Consider the following 20,395-nt stretch of genomic DNA (forward strand, 5'->3'; position numbering starts at 1 on the left):
TTAGTTTTGCTATCTTTTAGATTGAGCAATGCTAGAATGCTTTCTACTTTTATTCTGTCACTAATCAAGTGCATCATCTCCATCAGCTAATCTTTCTGCAATCCCATATTAACATTTTTTTAAATATACAGTTCAGCCATTCCAGAGATTTGAGAATTTTTTTTTTGGAGAAGCTATAGCAATACTGTCTCAGTTATATTTTTGCTTGACATATTAACCTGACACTGTTTTTACTGGAATATCACAAGCTGATTAACTTTACAATTTCATGCTTATAAGTGCTTTACAAATTCAAGCGAGGCACAGTGAGTAGCACTCCTGCCTCCATATCAGGTTTGGGGGTTCATCCCACTCTACATACTGGAGCACAGAATCTAGGCTGAGATTCTACTGAGGTGTAGTCTTTTTTATAAGTCATTAAACCAGGGTCCTGTCTGCTCTCCCAGGTAGACCACTAAATATTTCATGACACTATGTCAAAGAGCAGGGCAATCATCCACTGTGTGCTGATCGATATTTGTACCACAAATCCACATCATTTAATAAACATTATCTGGTTATCATCACATCAGTGTTTGTATGGAAGCTTGCCATTGACAAAATGGCTGCCTAGTTTCTTATATGTGACTACATTTCACATTGGCTGAAAAGTACTTTGAACCAGTGATCATATGATATACTATTCTAGGACAAGTTTCTTTTTCCTTAAGAGGTTAAATGACAGCTGTTTAAGTAGGCTTTCACCATGTTTACTTTTGCGTGATTTAGCTTATGTGCTAAAGTTTGTGATCCCCAAGTAATTCACGAGCACTGGCGTCAGGGGAAGGTTTGTGGCTTCATTGCAAGGAGAAGAGATCACAATGGACAGATGAAGTAAATAGATGAGTGAGAATGTAGACTCGAAGAAATCAATCATTGCTTTAGCTGCGCTTTGCTCAGTCTTAGGTATTCCCACTGTCTCACCCACCTTCTGAATTTTCTAGTTCCCTTGTGTTTGCTCCCTTCTTCCCTCAGAGCCTTGCCACAGATTTGCAAGCTCAATCCATTACCTTGTTCATCCACAGATTTTATTTTTGGGGAAAAAATTGCATAATTGTTTCAAATACTAACAAAGGTTACTAGTAACCCAGCTATAGATTGTTCAAACAATTTCCACATTCTGCAGATTAGTCAGTAAAGATGTACAAATGTATAGTAATAAAAACTGAAATTTCTGCTGCAGTCACACAGAAAGTAGCACAAAACCCAACTCTATAAATCACAGAACAGAGGTTTATTTTGAAACATGTTATATTCACATATTACAAACATTGTTTTGTAGTCAATGGAAAATGACATCAGATCTACAAACACAACCTTCAAGACAGAACTGCAGTAGAGAGCTAAACAGTTTAAAAAATCTGTGGCAATATAGCAGATAAAATATTTCAAAAAAATAATAAGCCTATACAAAATCTCCATGAACCCTTATAACGTGCTGTTACCTGGAAACCACTCAGAATGGCAAATGTGCTGGCTGATTACATTGGATAATCACAGATATTCTTAAAAACATTAAAATTCTCTTTGAGCATCTTTTACACAAGTGTTACAGAACGTACAGAGGCAATGGCTGGACAAACAAGATTACAGTGCAAACCCAAAAGAAGGGCAAATGTGAGTGTACTTTTAAGATTTGATTTATTGGGGACTTTGAATTGGGGGGGGAGGGGGCGGCGGTGGGTCGGGCGAGGATTACTTGTCAAAGGCAATAAGAGTTCTACAAGGTCTGTAAGTAATGCCATAGCTACCCAGACCCAAACCACTGGGTTACTTATCAAAAAGATGGCATTAGAACATAGAACATTACAGCACAGTACAGGCCCTTTGGCCCACGATGTCGTGCTGACATTTTATCCTGCTCTAAGATCTATCTAACCTTTCCCTCCTACATAGTCCTCCATTTTTCTAACATTCATGTGGCTATTGAAGAGTCTCTTAAATGTCTTAGATACTAAAGTATCCTGGGAAAAAAAAATCAACATGTGATGTATTAAGGCTTCTAAAATTTTGAATAAAAATGTAGCTCTGACATTTAAAAACTTCTCATTTTTATTTCCTACACAAGTCTTCTTGGGATGGGGCTAAAAAGCTGACAGGAGATAAGTAGTACTATTGAGTTCCATTTTTAAAAAACTGCATGGTCTGCTCATCTTTCAAATCATTCATTACTACAGTGATCATCATCATCAATATCTTTAAAAACATATCTTTAAGATGACCAGCTCTCTGTGCAAACTAAAACCTGCAGCACCAGCAAGCCAGAATAAGCATCAGGTCTAACAAGCTAGTATTTCCCAAAGGTGTATGGATAAACAACAAACTGTGTAGTAATGTGCAACAATAAGCCTTTGCCAAATTTAAATACTAATACATTGTTTCTATAAACCTGAAAATTTGACTAAGACTAATGTCCATATTATGGCAAATTTAGACATCATATTTCACCATGATCCTTGATAAGTATTAAAACTGTTATGGAAAAAAAAAGTTAAACTACTTTTGGGAATTACTAGTGCAGGTCCAAATACTGCAATGACTTGAGTGTGCCAGTAGAGGTTAGACAGCCAAAGTTGTAATCTAATAATGATCAAACTTTGAAGAATCTAATATACAGTACTTGTATAATAACCGTGCAAAATACCTTTTGCATAATAAAATTGCGCATTCACCAGCCATTACTGTAACCATGATTAAAATTTGTATAGAGATCAACATTTTCTATAGAAATAGAAAATATCTAAAACTAAGTACATATTGACTGGTTTACTTCACCATTAGTGCTTTATAATTTTGTTTTAAAACTTTCAGAAAATAATCTAAACAATAAGTACTGAAATGAATGAGCACAAATGGTTCTTAAACAAGTGAAACAAACTAACTGCAAATAACTATGATGGTGAATTGCTAACTACAAAAAAAGCATACTAATCAACTTGAATGTTTATTCTCACAGTACACATACTCAAAAATACAATAAATAGCGTGAAAAATTAGAACTGGACACTGATTTTTTTTTCAAACCACAGCTTGCAACCCCCTTAATGCTTATAATATTTAAATACTATATATATTATATAAATGTAGTACTGTATATATAGAAGCAGCATTTTCCTAATTTCAGCATACAAAATGACTTGCAGAAGATACCGAAAAATACTAGCGATTGGAATATGGCTTCTGAAGAAAGGAATTAGGGAAAACAATTTTGCTGGCTTTATCTACACCTACAATAAGTGTCATTTCAAGTAGCTACTAAAGATTAAAGCATAAAATTGACCAGGTGATTTTTCCAATGCATATACAAAAAGCACCATGCATAACTAAGTCACAAATATAAGTTTACATTTCTTTACTGATGAGCAATTATCAGTACTTTAAACTAATGCTGAAATGTAATTTGATTGCTCAAGGTTGACTCTCACTGCCAGTACCAGAGTAAGGCAGATTACTATATCACAGAGGCAAACTATGCAGATAATGTTAAAAGCCTGCATGAGAAAAATGTGGTAGCCAAATCTAAAGAAAAATTGTGCTCAAAGATATCTCCAAAATTAAACCTCAGTAAAAATGTAGTAAAATCCCAAACTGTACAAATCTGACCCATAACAATAGCTATGTACAAAAGTCCTTTTAGCTGCAGTATTAAAACTTTGGCAATGTGGAAATGATTAAAAAAAGCCTATATTTTACTGAGAAATAAAATGTGTGGTATATGGATACTTCTTTATGAAAATAATCTTGCAGCTCAAAGAGGATAACCACAACTGATGATTCTCTGAATTGGTTCTTTATCCCAATTGTCCACTGAAGACTTCCACATATTTGCTGTTCCTACAGAATAAAAGTAAGTCTATTAGGAAATTTATATACAGTCTACTAAAACTCTGCTATAGATACAGTAGCTGCTTCACACTGTTGCATTTTCCATTCGCTTCAAGATAGATTAATATTTATAACCCTGCAACTAAGTCTAAATATTCATTTGTTATAAACATATATAATGAAACAGATTATTCTGCCTTGTTATCAAAAATTCCCTCAATGGTCATTTCTGTTCTCCTTTTCTTCTAACCAGCCAGGTATTTCTGTGGCCATTTGGTTCATCTGCGTTATTACTAGGGTTTAAGAGAGATTTCCTTTCTATTACCCATAACCAAAGAAATACAAGACGAGTCGGAGACAAACTGATTCCACATGTCAATTAAGGTGGCGCTACACATTTAATTTTTATAATCACAGAACCTGCAGGGGTCTGGGCAGTCCCTTGGGATTGTCTTTCAAATGGAAAGGGCCGGAAGTGCTGAAGCCACAATTATAGCACTGACTGGATGGAAAAGTTAGTTCTGTAAGATACCAGACAGGGAAAGAAAATGTAGAAACCTGACAACGTCACAAGTCTAAACTCGCATAAAGAAATTCTCTGGAGTAGCTGCTGAATTTAGTACACCCATACATTCTAGAAGACCGAAGCTCTCAGCACAGTGGTACATTTTTAAGATTAGCAAAGACCTGTCTTTCAGGAAAGAACTCAAGACAAGATCAGTTGTTCCCATTCCAGTGTAAAAATTGATCATGAATACAAATTTACACTTGTGTGAATTTGTATTAATTCAGTCAATTTACATTTAGTTGCATGCACTTGCACACTCTAAGTTGCCTCCAAGCTGGGCAAAACTATCAAATTGTGGAGTTTTTGATGTATGCTTTAGATGATTCAATTTTTAAAATTTAGATGAAACTTTTTGCAAATTCTCTCCATTTATATTAAAATGATTGAAGTTAATTTTGTATAATTAAAGGCCTTTAGATATGAAGTTTTGATGATGAGTGCTGCCATCATTTATGATGTCTAAATCTTGTGTTCAGAACTAATAAATTGAAATGTAAATGGATTAAATACATGAATTATGAATTTATAGCACTTAATTACAAACATACAAATTTCTAATACACAAAATTATAGTATAACCGTATAAAGTTAAAATTACACCCCTGCCAACTTTATTGAAACCTGCCAGAGCATTTCTAGGAAAGCCCACCTGTTTTTAAAAGACTGACAATGATGTGCAGGCTTTTCCAAAAACCTTCACAAACTGCATAGGCATCTGAGATTTGATAAATGCACGTACTTGGTGCATTCTCATTTAAAACCAAATACATTTTTTGTAACCATTTATTGGATTGCAAGCTGAAGTGAAACCCTGGTTGAATGTTCCCCTCTTTGGTCCACAGCGGCAAGAACAAGACAGTTCTACTGAGCCACTCTACCTCTGTTGATTGTTAATTTAAAGGCTTAACAAAGATCATTTGTTTGTGTTGTGCATTTATCAAAATTTAGGAGCTGGAATACTTGCTATGTAGATAGAAATGGCAATTGTAACTAAAATGCAGTGGATTTCTTTTTTTTTGAAACAGTTTGAAGGGCTCCAATAAAATATAGCTAACTTCAGAATCTGGCACATAAAGATATTTATGATTGCCCTCTCTCATGCACTTGGAGCGGGTGGGATGGGGAACCAACATCATCGTAAAGCCACTAAGTATGGGGTTGTTCTTTGCAATTTCAAGTCAGAAGGCTGAACAGTATTTGTAATAATATGCAATTTCGCCACAGGGGTCAATTATGCTATTTCACCATACTTAAGTATATTCGTGAATCAAATTTGTAACTAGCAGCTAACGCAATCTGTTTGATGAACTCAGCTGGTCAAGACAGCATCTGTGGAAAGGAACTGTCGATGTTTTGGGTCAAGGCCCTACATCAGGACTGAGAGTGGAGAGAAAAGTTAGTCCGTATAAAGAGAAGGGGAGGGGTGAGACAGGAGCTGGTAGGTGATAAGTGGACTGAGGAGGGGTGAAGGATGATGGGCAGATGGTGCCAGATAGGGGAGAAGGAGGGGTGGAATTGGGAGACAGAGGCAGGTGGGTGATAGGTGGAACCAAACAAAAAGGCAGATGGAATCAGTTGAGGGAAGGGGATGGTGAAGGAGGAGACAAAGACTGGAGGGTGATGTGGGGACAAAAGCTACTAGTGTTGGAATCTGATAAGCAAGGTGATAATGGGAACCATTAAGGGAGAAATGAAGGACAGATGGAACCAGATAGGGGAGGGGATCCAGTGGGTGAAGTGTGTAGTTAGTAAGTGGATGGAACCAGGAAGGGGAGGGGATATGGGAAAAGGAACAAAAATGGGAAGACCAGAAGTGGAATGGAAGGAGAGAAAGAGGTAAGGGCTACTGGAAATCGGAAAATTCAACGTTCATGCCATTGGGTTGTAGACTACCCAGGTAAAAAAGATGGTTGTCTTGTAACTGGCTGCTTATTTTTATTTCTCAGTAGAGAAGAATCAATTAAATATTTAACCAAAATAAAAAAGACACAAAGAATCCAACTTTTGCATTCAATGAGTGGAATCACATGAAACAAATTAGTTTCTAAAACATACCTTGAGTTTCACAAGTGTGTTAACTACCAACCACTTTCGACCAGTTTGAGGTCAATAGCTAATAAACAAATTATGTCAATTTTCCAGATAGCGTTAGGAATTTAATAATATTAATAATGGGGTTTTAATAGAATTCCTTTAAAAAAAATAAATCAAAATGACAAGTGATTACGTGACTATGAGTAACCAAAATTTAAATCAATTTTTAAAATAGATACTGAAAAATACTTATGATTAGAATTGCTACAGGTTCTGGAACTATTAAATAAGCATATATCAAAATCTTGATATATAGCCCAATAAAGTTAAAAAAAAACAAAAAAATACCATGGTATAATCAATTGTAAACATTTCACATTGCTCAAACAATAGAAAGTACCTAATAATTTCAAGGACCGACTGTTTAAAAAGAAAATCAAACGAATGGAACAAAATACAATCCTGAAAGCTATTAAAGTGGATTGAAATTATGTGGTATCACCTTGAAGTAATGGTACAGAACCATAAAATAGGCTAGAAATTTCCTTTACACCGGCCACACTTAAGTACAATGGGTCACCATCAAATGACTTGAAAATCATTCCATGTAGAAACAAAAGTCTTCCATTTTCTATGCAGATGTGCTAAATATCCAATGGAACACAGCATTAGGATTAATAGACAATTCCAATGATTCACCTATTGAAATTGCTAAAATCAAACTCCACAATGTTGATGTACTATTTCCCAATTATGGTTTGGGAACTCTTAGAAACAAATATAAAAGATTACCTCTACTACTCACATTTTTAGGTTAGAATTCTCGACCTAGAATTCATCATCTGGTTCAATTACTTCATTTCCTTTTTGTGAAGGAGGCTTCCATACATCACTGCTGCCACTTGCATCAGAAGCATCATCTTCATTCTCTTCACCAGCCCAATCGTCATCCTCTTCAAGTGGCTCATTTTTCTCATCTTCACCAGGGTACTGTCCATCTGAGTTATTGCTCTCTGAAACAACACCTTCCGTTTGCCTTTGTACAAACCATTCCCTGATGGTTTCATAACTCATACATGATCTTGCCACAAGATCATCAAGGTCCTCTTCATTTAAATATTTGTGTTTCAAGTAGTATTGTTCAAGAACATTTCTCCCTGAAGAAGCAAGTCCCGAAGATGCTTTGTTTGATGTTGTTCCACTCCAGTTGTGAGACCTTCCATTTCCTCTGGGCCTTCCTCTTCCTCGTGGTCTACCTCTCGATCTACCTCTACCTTTAGTCTTTCTGGAGGAAACCTGGGTTTGCCCATTTTGGCTGTCCATGTTACCACTTTGATAATAATAGTACCATTTCAAGTTGCCATTTTTCCAAGCATACCTGGTATCTCCAAACCAACTTACTATATCAGTTCTGGCCAGTCCGCTGTCTGCAGCTAATTGGTCATATTCTTCTGGGGATGGCCATTGTGTGCGGACAAATGCACTTTTAAGCAGATGTAGCTGCTCTGGAGTTTTCTTATACAGTCTACTAGCTGCAGCTGCCATTACTCTTGGTATTGCTAAGCCACTGGCCAAAGATGTAGTATGAATTTGCCCATAATGTGATTTGGTGCGCCCTCCTTCAGAGTCCTTGTGTTTGATATCAACTTCCCCATCAGTCACTTTTCCACCCTCATCGGTTTTATCTTCTGAATTTTTAACTTTCCTCCGCTCACAAAACCAGACATCAATCTCCCTCCTGGTGAGTTTTGTGTCAGTCCTTAGCTTGTTAATCTCATCATCGGTGGGAAATGGATTAAAAAGAAAACTTTCTTCGAGGAGCTGAAGCTGCTCTGCACTTTTCTCTTTGAACTTCTGAGGAGTAAAATCCGGGAAAGCATTCCACCCATGTTTGCGCTGCTGATTTATTGCAAGGGATTCAGAAGTTGTGTCATCACCCGAATCCAAAATTATAGTGCTGCTGACCTCAGCAATGTTGACATTTTGATTACATTTTGAATTCCTGTGGTTATACCTTGTGTCACTGAACCACTTCTTAATGTCACCTCTTGAGAGGCCTGTTACCTGTATAATTCTAGCAATCTCGGCGTCGCTGGGAAATGCACTTCTATTGAAGCTGGCTTTTAGTTCTGTCAGTTGCTCTTTTGTCTTTTTGAGGCGGACGCTGTATGGATCTGTGCCCGAGGCAGAATTAAGGGAACCTCCTTGTGAAGCAAGTTGAGGAAGCTGAGAGTTGTTCGGCCGTTTTGCCTCAGGACCTGCCTCACTCTCCTGTGTTCTGCGTTTTGGCCACTGCATTTGATTTGTAACTCCAGCAACAGTGACGGTGACAGGAGAATTCCTTGCAACCACATTTGTACTGGTAACCTGTGCCAAGACAATGCCCGGCTGACCAACTATCTGACAAGGCTGGAGGATTTGCTGCAATCCATTAGCAGATGTTGAAATCTGTGCTGGTATGACTGTAATTGTTTGTGGTATAGTATGCACAGTTCCATTATACAGTTTCTTTTTGGCATCTTCCACCTCCTCTGGGGTCCAGCTGATACCATGCTTGAGCCGTTGAGCAGTGAACCAGATTTTAATCTGTTCCTCTGTATATTTTGTCTGAGTTTTTAGTGTTACAACTTCTGACTGTGTAGGATAGGGAAATTTGTTGAATGAGTTCACTAGATGAGTATTTACATCCATATTAGTGTTATAAGTTGGAATGCTGTTTAAAGGAATCACAACTTTTGGAATTAAATTAGAATTTGGAGGCTGTATTAATTGACTCATACCTGCTGAATCAATTATTACACCATTTGTTTCCTGGTTAATGCAGATTCCGCTGGTACTAGTAGATCCCAACGCTGAGCTTGCTCCCACTGACTCATCATTGCTTTCTTGTCTAGCAGCGAATTCATCCACCAAACTTGGAGACAGAGAGATTCTTTTGGTCTCAGTTTTATTTTTTATCATCTTCATGATTGGCGTTTTACTTATTGATATTCCTGTTGAAGTGGTGTCAGTGTTTTCTGCCTGATCTTCATTTGTAGGAACCCCATTACTGTTGCATTCTTCAACAGTCTGTTCAAAGACAGTTTGATTATTGTGTTTCACCATTTTAAGTTTAAAATTTATTTCACCTGAATGATATCTGGCATTGTGGTCATTAAGAGTATCATACCTTTTGGTCATAAAATTACATTCCACACAGAAGTAGGATGGATTGAGAATAACATTTGGATGCTTTGAGTCAACATGTACTGTAAATTTATTTAAATCCTGTGTTTCAAAAGTACAATATTTACATTCATAGCCTCCTTCTAGTTTCCTGATTTGGTTATCTTGTACTTCCTTTTCTGAAATATTCTCATCATCAACTACAGCACCATCTGCTGTCAAACTCTCATCAGAAATATCTGGAGGAAGATCATCATCAACATCTGTAATCATATCCAGATCCTGGTTCTGGTCCAGAGTTTCATTTGCAGGGACCATGCAAGGAATTTTAGACTTCCTTTTGCTAGCCATGGTCAGTGGTGAAAAGTGGATTGTTTTTCAGAAGATGTCAATGCCACTGCAGGTCGATCTAGCTTCAAACCTATCTCTTAGGTTCCACCCCACAGGCAGTAGCTCTATCACAGTGCATTCATCTGTAGATAAAAATTAATAAAATGTTACTTCAGGGCTGCAAAAACTGCTTACTGCTCAAAACTGAGTCCATCCTTTTGATACATATCATTAGAGCATTGACTAAATGAAAGAATTCAAACATGGAACACTGACCCCCTAACCTCAGCAGTTTCTGCAAAAAGATACCAAAAGCCACATATTTTAATTATACAAATGTACAAGGTGAAATTGGACTATGCTCAAATCCAATTGCAACTCCTCACAAAAAGCAACCCAAAGCCTGCATGCAGCAAGACCTAGACAATATTCGGGCATGGGCTGGCAAGTGGCAAATAGTACTTGCACTGTGAAAGTGCAAGGCAATGATCAGTTCTAAATGGAAAGTCTAGCTACCTCCCTTGATGTTCAATGGTATTACTATCATCACTATTCTGTGAGTCACCATTGATCAGAAATTCAGCTGAACAAACCACATAAATACTGTGGCTGAAAATCAAAAGAAACTGCAGAAGCTGGAAACATGAAATAAAAATAGGAAATCTTGGAAACATTCTGCAGGTCAAGTAGCATCTGTGAAAGGAGAAACAGTTAACCTTTCAGGCATTTCTGATGAAGGGTCCTGAAGCTGAAATGTTAACCGTTTCTCCTTCCACAGATGCTGCCCAGCCTACTGAATGTTTCCACTGTTTTCTGTTTTTTTTAAAAATACTCTAGCTACAAGAGCAGGTAAGAGCAGTTTATGCTATGGCATCTGTCTCACCTTCCAATTCCCCAACAATGTATAAAAGCAAGAAAGGGGAGTACGAAGGAATGCTTGCCTAGATGACTGCATCTCCTATAACACTTGACATCACTGAAGACAAAGTAGTTCACTTGTCTGATCCCCAATCCATTCACTCCCTCTGCTCTGGGTGCACAGTGGCTGCAACATCTCCCATTCACAAAATGTTTCTTGCCAACCTACTCTGACAGAACCCATGACCTCTAATACATGAAGGACAAAGGTAGTAGACAGGTAAGAACACCACCACCTGCAGATTTCAATCCAAGATATAGACTTATTCTAATTTGAAAATATATCATTATTCCTCCATGGAAGCTAGGTCTAAATCTTGAAATTCACTACTCAATAGCTACGTGGGAACAAACTTCACCAGAAGGACTGCTACTGTTCAAACTGATGGCCTACCACCAACTTCCCAAGGCCAATTACTGTGGGTCTTGGTAGTTAAGCACACATCTAGTGATTAAAATATATACATAACGATTAGTGGAATGTTGACAAGAAATTTTTTCCCACAATGAGAGTGGTGGCGATTTGGAACTCACTGCCTGAAAGCATGGTGGAAGCAGAAATCCTAAGTTTAAAAAGTACCAAAAATACACAAATGAAGTATCATAACCTCCAAGGCTGCTGATCAAGAGCTGGAAAGTAAAAAAAAATTCCAGTCTAATTTCAATTTGGCTGTTCAGACAAGGTAGGCCAAATAGCTTCCTTCAGTAATTATAGGTCAATACCCTTAAAACTTAATCATGTGGGTACATCTGCAAATAAATCTTCTCCTAATTTCCAACTGTCAACTACCCAAAGGAGACGAAAGACAATAGCTGAAAATCTGTGCTAATAACACCAAACATAGATGTCTGATGACTTTACTGACCCATCATTTCTGTTAATGGGGCCTAATCTGAAAACCTATGTAGCTAGTCATTAACACTTCCGTGCTTTTCTTTAGACATTTGAAGTCTCTGATCTGACAACTGCAAGGTGAGCAGAGGGCCATTCTTTCCACCTGGGAAGAAAAGGAGGGTTTTGCCAATAGGCAATAGATCCTAATTGTCTGTGAACCATCATTGCCACTCTTCACATAAGCTAAATTAAACTCTATTCCCCTTTCTCACCACATTCTTACCAGATCATCCTCAAACATCACACTCTCCCCGCACATTCACATAGTTATTTAACTTTTCATTCAATTTTTGAGAAATGATTTCATGTTTAGACTATAAATATTATAGATTTCTTCATTCCCAAGCTCTTGCCTTCTTAGCAGTTACAGAATTTAAATTCAACTAACTAAATCAATCTGGAATTAAAAAAAAACCTCTCTCAATAATAGTAAGCACCAAATTACTGGACTGTCATTAAAGACCCATCGGGCTCATAAATGTCCTTCAGGGAAGCAAACGTGCCATCCTTATCTAACCCGTTTCATTTACAACTCCAGATCCACAGCAATGTCATTGAGTCATAATTGCCCCTGAACTGAGGAAGCAGTTAAGACTGCCATTGCCAACCTTGTCCACATCCACTGAATAAACAGCAGAGCACAAATAAATAAATCTAAAACAAGAGACTCAGTCCAATGTATTGCATTATAACAAAATCAATTTACCAAGGACTCAGAAAACCTATTAGGTGCAGATAAAAAAAATGAGGGGCATAGAAGTGTGTAGCATGAACATTAACATAAAGCAACTGCCTTCCAATACATCCCAAAAAGAGCAGCAGTAAAGGTGCACCAAAGAATGCTGTTGAATCAGGTAGCAAGAAATGTACCTGTGAATATTCTATTTGTATGCAAATTAGGTATTAAGACCAAGGGAAGGAACCCTTGCTGATAGAACATCTGATCACATCTTCAGAATGTTCCATGTTAAATTTCAAATTATCACAACTGTATAGAAAAAGTACTTCCCTGATTTTGTTTCTTAATGACCTGACTCCAATTTAATTACGTACATCTGAATCTCTCATTGCGTAGCCAGATTCTGCTCTAACTCCATCTACAAGTTTGCAGACGATACCACTGTAGTGGGCCGTATCTCAAATAATGATGAGTAGGAGTACAGGAAGGAGATAGAGAGCTTAGTAATAACAGCAACCTTTCCCTCAATGTCAGCAAAACAAAAGAGCTGGTCATTGAATTCAGGAAAGGGGGCGGTGCACATGCTCCTGTCTACATCAGCAATGCTGAGGTCGAGAGGGTTGAGAGCTTCAAGTTCCTAGGAGTGAACATCACCAATAGCCTGTCCTGGTCTAACCACATAGATGCCATGACCAAGAAAACTCACCAGTGCCTCTACTTCCTCAGGAGGCTAAAGCAATGTGGCATGTCCCGTTGACCCGCACCAATTTTTATTGATGCACCATAAAAAGCATCCTATCTGGATGCATCATGGCTTGGTATGGCAACTGCTCTGCCCATGACCACAAGAAACTGCAGAGTTGTGGATACAGCTTAGCACATCACAGAAACCAGCCTCCCCTCCATGGACTCTGTTTATACCTCATGCTGCCTCAGTAAAGCAGCCAGCATAATCAAAGACCCCACCCACCTCTGATATTCTCTCTTCTTCCCTCTCCCATCAGGCAGAAGATACAAAAGCCTGAAAGCACATACCACCAGGCTCAAGGACAGCTTCCATCCCACTGTTATAAGACTACTGAACGGTTCCCTAGTATGATAAAATGGACTCTTGACCTCACAATCTACCTTGTTATGTCCTTCCACCTTATTGTCTACCTGCACTGCACTTTCTCTGTAGCTGTTACACTTTATTCTACATTCTGTTATTGTTTTACCTTGTACTACCTCAATTCATTGTGTAATGAATTGATCTGTATGAACAGTATGCAAGACAAGTTTTTCACTGCACCTCAGTACATGTGACAATAATAAACCATTTCCAATTCCTTTTAACACTCTACGGTGAACGCCCTTAGGAAGCATCAGCCAGTGATGTGACTAGGTAATCTGTTTTTGTAATGCAGGATGAGGGATAAATGGTGGTCCTGACACTAAAGAGCTTTCAACTTTTCTGAGAATAGAGTTTTACACAGAGTAGTGGGTGTCTGGAACGGGCTGCTGGGGATAGTGGTGGAAGCAGATACAATAGTGGTGTTCAAGAGGCTGTTATAGATAAACATGAATACTCAGGGAATGGAGGAACATGGATCACGTACAAGCAGAAGAGATTTCATTTAATTTGGCATTATGGTCAGAACAGACATTGTGGGTCAAAGGGCCTGTTCCTGTGCTGTACTGTTCTGTTCTATGAGTCTACAGCCATGGGATCTTGTTTTGTAGAATGAGCCTTTGTTTAACATCTTGCTCGAAAGATGACACTTCCAACAGTACTTCATCACTATATAGTGAGCAAGTGAAGCATCAGGCTGGAGTTTTGCTCAAGTCCCTAGACTGGGAGCTCTAAAAACCTTTGGAGACAGGGGTGATAGAACCAGCAACGAGCCAAGCTTCAAGATCTGACAGCGGGGGAGCAAAGACAGTCCAGATGAAGGGTCTCAACCTGAAACATCAACTGTCCACTTCCCTCAACAGAAACTGCTTGACCTGCTGAGTTCCTCCAACATCTTGTTTGTTGTTCAAGATCTGGCAAAAGCTTGTGGAATGTACAGCCCACACTTCCACAATGTTGGTGGCAACAGTTATATGCATGTGTTGCTCAAGAAAGATCAAGGATTAACAATTATGCATTCTTTTTGAATGCAGAGAAGCACAAGCTGACTTCTCCCTACCCCTCAGAGGGTGCTCAGATGACAGCATCAGCTTGTTCTTTTCAAATGCTGTGGGAAAGCAATGGGCAGATCACAGGACCCTTGTACAAAATTAGTTCCAGAAATATGTCTGCAAGATTAAGGATCAGAAAGATTAAATTTACCAAAATGTAAATATAGTCTAAAGTGCAATCTCAGAGTTATGATGCAACAAGTCCTCAATAAATGTAATGCTCATTTAACTATGATACCTAGAGCCAGAAACAAGTTTTATTGGTCTTGCTGACCCAGGTACAAAACAAATATGAGCTCAAATAAATTTTAACTCTAACTTACCCAAATTTCAGTATACAATGCAAATAAAGGTCAACTACAATAAGAGGATTGTGTTGTGTACATTTTACGCAGGAACCACAGAGAGTTCACCAGCATAAGCCCTATCTGATACTACCAACAGCAGCACAATACTTTGAATTTTCTACTGGAGCTATAACATTCAAATATAGCCATGCAGCAAGCTACACAGGGACAGGTAAGAGTAGGGTGGAAGAAAAAAAGCTAGAGATTATCCCCATACAATGCAAATTTATTTTACCCTACAGGGCAAGTTCCATAGCAGAAAAAGAAAACATTTGTCTCTGTTTTTAATCTATTCCCTAAAATGTCCTTGTAAGTTCCGAACAGAATGTTTTTCTTTTAATTTCTTAACTCCTCAATTTTTTGGTAAAGAACATAACAGTCCAGTGAGTCATCAGAACTCCAAGAAGCCAAAGCAGATTACTCACAAACTTCCCCACCAATGGAATAAATTTTGTATGCTCCAGCTCCCTATACAGCAGTGCCCTGACCTTAAAATCATGACTAGAATGTTAATTTTAAAGAACATTACAAAAATTAATTCATTTAATTTTCAAACCAGAATGATATGCAGTTAATTTAACTTTGAACATCTAGTGCAGTGTTTGTAACAACCACAAAACCGAGCACTATGTGTGATACCTGAAGTTGTGTACTCACAGTACCCAAAATCTGGCAATGAGCTCCAGCTTCAGTTCTTTGGCAAGAAGAGGATATGAAGTTCCAATCATGAAAAATATAGGATTGATATTGATAATAAAACCATAGGAGAGATCTTAGCTTGGCCTGGCAGTTAAAATTGCACATGGAACTTGCTTGTTATGGTCCCACTGCCTTTACGATGACCACATGGGCAAAAGGAGGGTTTCTGCCAGAAGGAGGGTTCTTTCTTTAAATATGAAGGTTGAGCTTGGGTATCGCCCATAAGATAGTGACTCATTATAGGATGACTCGAATAAGTTCCTTTGACATTCCTATCATAAGTCAACACAATGAGAAGAGCAGTCCAGGTTGATGCAAAAGTCCTTTTACATGTTGATATTTTAGGCCATCTGCCGACCCAGACTTTACTGGATAAACGGTATCTCAGAAGCTCCCTTCCAACCACTTCTCTGGGTAGCACCCATTGTGTCTGCTGCCAGTGATAACATGCTGCATATTGACATTGCATTCCCAAGAGTAAATAGGGGTCTATGCAGATGAAGCCCACTCAAAGCTTTGCTGCCATCTAGAACTTTTTTTAAAAAAAGCCATAGTTTCAAATTCAATATCAAACTATTCTTGCACTTTTACACAAACATTGTGGAAAACTTAATACTACCAAAAAGAAAAAGGTATCGCTATGACATTTACTGACACCCAAATCCTACTTAACAGTCAGCCTGTTGAAAATCATCACTGCCCTGAAGCAGTGGTTCAAATCAGCTACTATACTACAAAGCAAAAAAAACCCTCTAACGGGATCTTAATCAATTGCTCCCAGTATGCTTTGAGGGCACTGTCATATTTCATGTTCACTTCCTGGTAAGTGAATTTATGTAAACAGAAATGAATGGCTAACTCAACCATTAGACCATGGCTATATTGAAAGTGACATGGTCACAATGCAGACATGTTGAATGCAGCAAACACAAACCGTGTCAGGTTCTGCACTACACTGGAGGTCAAGATTTGATTCACTGGAAAATGGGTGAAGCTTTTGTTCAATGAAAAATGGGTGAAAAGGTGAATTTTGACTTCCTTTCAAACCTAGAATTCCTCTGGACTATAAAACCATCATCAGCAGTGACCAAAACCCTCGGCTAGCAAAACAAATTACCATGATTTACATCAGTCTCCACTGGACTACTTACCCTTGTTACCAATAAAATTACCAGCAGGGGTAAAACTCTGTACATTTAATTCAAAAGATTACAGCAAAATAAAGGAGACAAGGATGAATCACATGGTGGTATTTTAAAGTCTGAGCTACTGCAGGTCTTTTGGTAGCTCAGGGTCAATTTTTAAGCAATAATCTGAAATGGTTGAATCTTGTTTTGGTTTTCTTGACATTTCCACTGTTGGCCAATTTTTTGATTTGCAAAGAAGAAAATTACAAGGCATTTTTCAAAGATATTTTTTTTTAATGAATCCTCCACCCAAGGAAGCTCCTTCACTTTCAGCTTTGGTGCATCAAATCTCTCTCATTCAAGGTTACATCGTGGAGCTGCAAGTTTCATTGCATTCTGTCCTTGGTGAGTTTCTAATGCTAATGTATACTCCCTCCTTACCAAGTCACAGCTGATCCCATTTTCTATTTGCCCCAGTTCAAATCTACACTCCTGCTTCTGTCTCATTGCTACATGCTGACTCTTGCAACAATCCCCACTCTTTTAAACCACGGTCTTCCTCTAATGAACCTCATTTTCAACCTCCAAAAATATTACAAGGAGAAAAGGGGAGAAGAGAGATCACAAACAGGCAGAGAAAAACAAACATTACTGTTGCAGAAGATAGAATTGTGAAACTGAGTAAAATCAGTGAAGGGCAAATATATGGAGTTATAGGATGGCAAAGAAAAGAAGGGAATTCACAGTTCAGCAACCCTGTTTTGGGACTTCACCAGTGAGTTATAGTGTGTATTTTACTTATAACGTTTGGTATTGGATAAAATGCTTGTAAATTCCTTCTCCCTACCTACCCCTGGCTCTCTTTTTGTGTAAACCTAATTACATCTTATTTCCCATAGCATTTCTTTTTAAATTCTCAGTAGGCAAATATTAAAATCTTAAGAATCTGTAAACTTGAAGGATTAATAACATTAGGGCATACATAACCATTCGTCCATATTAAACTTTATGACAGATTACAATGTCCTGCATGGTGCTATCAAGTGCTTCCAATTTAGATTTTAACTCAAGAGTTTATTAAAACAACATACAGAAAATCTGAGATAAAAACAAAACACACAATAATTTTTTATTTTAATTTGAAAGATTTGGCTCCAAAATATCACTCCTCCCTCTTTAAACAAAAAGGGAGCTCCACAATCACAACACTTCTGGCTTTACAATTTCAAATATTTCCCAGTTTACACCCAAAGGTTTCGTGACAAGTTTCAATACAATTCAGAAACAAATGCCACGGCAAATCTATAACCCAGCAAGGTACTTTTGCTTATTTACGCTAATGTGCCAAAAGATCTTGTACAAACATTACAACTACAGACAATGCCTTCCACGCCGTATTATGCCCGAAGTCGCTTCTGTTAAAACCTGATACCAAGCCAAAATTGGAGACGGTAGAACAAACAGCCAGAGAGAAAGGTTTTAAGAGACTTGCTGTTGCTGTTTTGCAATATATTTATGACAGCAATGCCCTGCTCTGGTCCCATCCTTCAGTAATGACAGAATGTCACTCAGCCCACTTTGAGCCATGCAACTAAGCCCAACCATCTCACTTGGGGCAAATTAAGCCCCAAACACTACAATGCACCCTTACCCCCCACAAGTCGAGTTAGAGAGAAGGAATAAAGAAAAGATACTTTCCCCAGAGGCACCCGTCCCGCAGCCTCCATACTGAGCGGTAATAATATGATCCAGCAGGGAACACACAAGGCACCCACCTGAAGGAGGGTGGGGGGGGGGGAAGGTCAGGGGTCGCGCGCACTCCCGCCCCCACCCCACCCGCGCCAACCAATAGGAGGCGGCGGAGAGCGGCAAGCGCGCCTCCGGCCTGGCCCCCATTGTCCTGCCCATCCCTCCTCGCCGAGAGCTGGCTGCGGGAGGCAGGGCGCTGATTGGTGCTGGCGGCGTGGGGGGCGGGCGCTGATTGGTGCTGGCGGCGTGGGGCGGCGGGCGGCGCTGATTGGTGCTGGCGGCGCGGGGGGCGGGCGCTGATTGGTGCTGGCGGCGCGGGGGACGGGCGCTGATTGGTGCTGGCGGCGCGGGGGACGGGCGCTGATTGGTGTGCGCGCCGGGCCTAACGGTCACGGCGCCAGCCTCGATCAGGGGAGGGGGGTTGGGGGGGGGGGACAGTGCTGTGACGCGTCGGCCCCCGCGGGGGGAATGGAGGGGGGGAGCGAAGGGCCGCGGCCTCCCGCCGGCCCCTCATCGACGAGCGACGCCGACATCCGGCCTTTCGGGAGACAGCGACCCCACCTCCCCGCTGGCCGCCTCACCTTCCTCCTCCCTCAGCCTTCCTTTCCCGCTCCGCCGCCTTTCAGCTGACGGAGCCGGCCGGCGGAAACGGCCCGCGGGCCCGCCTGCTGCTCGGCTCCCGGAGAACCATCCGGTCGCTCGGTATTAACCCGGTTAATTAATCCGCTGATTTATTTTATCGGGAGGGACGACGCCCGACGCGTTGACGTTATCGACGCGCGACTGGTTGGGCCGGCCGTAAAGCGTGTTTCTTCACGACAGTTCCTGGCGGGCGGAGCAGCTCCAGTGACGGGGAGGGGAACGGCTCCGCACTGGGGGAGTCCGTGTGAGGGAGCACGCCGTCCTCATCGCAACATGCCCCGCCACCGAGGGAACTCAGCGGGTCAAGCAGCAGCAGTGGAGGGAGAGTGATGGTTAACATCTGGGGTCGGAGCTCTGCACCAGGACCTTTTAGTGAAGAATCCACAGAGCTTCGGGAACGCACCGCGCACGTCCATCTGGTTGTTTATATAAATAGTAAACAAGAACCAATAACATCGCTCCAGCCTGAAAATGACCCACTTAATTCATCTAATGTGGCAGTTTTCAATCCATTGTTAACACTTCCTCCAACATATAGGGCTCTTCATTTATGCACCAGCCTCTTTTGTGGCCTTTCCTGTATAATTTGGTTGTTTCCTCTTGATTATCGACTCCAGCATATGCCAATGTGTTAAATTGGCCTGCAGCTCCCAGACTTCTGTCCCTTTTTGAATAAAGGAGTACGTTGATTGTTTTCTTAAGGAGCACACAAGTAATTTTGAAAAAGTATTCTTTCCCCAGCAAAGAAAAACACCAGAAAATCCAAAAATTGTTTTTGAAACAAATTATCTCATAATAGGTTTCCCCCTCACAAAAAAAGTTGAAAATTATGGTCACACTCAATCCATCCAATTATTTACCAGAACCTAACAAGGATAGATTTATTTCCACAAAGGTTTGAAACAAAGTGTTCAGTATTGCCATTTAATTGCACAGGGCCCAAGTACTCATTTCCCCACTTCTATTAATTTTGTGTGAATAGTTTGGCTCTAAATATTTCTTAAAAATAAGGGATCTGGGTTGGAACTTTGAGCAACTTAGTGTCAAGGACAAAAATATATTTCTCTTTCAGAGGCAGTTGACATGACTCAAGTGATCTATATAGCAAGTAAACATTGCAAGTTAGAAATTTATATCAGTCTAAGCATATGGAGCAACATGCAAAACAGAATAAATGATTAGGCCACAGCCAGAATTTGTGAGCAGTTCTGACCA

At 39.7% G+C, this 20,395-nt stretch overlaps 1 protein-coding gene across 1 annotated transcript; it reads right to left on the reverse strand.

The window, feature by feature from the left end:
- Positions 1-1,263: 1,263 nt before the first annotated feature.
- LOC127574541 (zinc fingers and homeoboxes protein 1-like) lies at positions 1,264-19,632 on the reverse strand. Its single transcript, XM_052023597.1, has 3 exons — positions 19,120-19,632; positions 7,272-10,104; positions 1,264-3,873 (listed from the first exon to the last, which is right to left on the reverse strand). Exon 2 carries the CDS (start codon positions 9,980-9,982, stop codon positions 7,295-7,297), a length of 2,688 nt encoding a protein of 895 aa, XP_051879557.1. The 5' UTR covers positions 9,983-10,104; positions 19,120-19,632; the 3' UTR covers positions 1,264-3,873; positions 7,272-7,294.
- Positions 19,633-20,395: the final 763 nt, after the last annotated feature.

The sequence above is a fragment of the Pristis pectinata genome, chromosome 9, assembly GCF_009764475.1.
Source record: "Pristis pectinata isolate sPriPec2 chromosome 9, sPriPec2.1.pri, whole genome shotgun sequence".
Lineage (NCBI taxonomy): Eukaryota > Metazoa > Chordata > Chondrichthyes > Rhinopristiformes > Pristidae > Pristis > Pristis pectinata.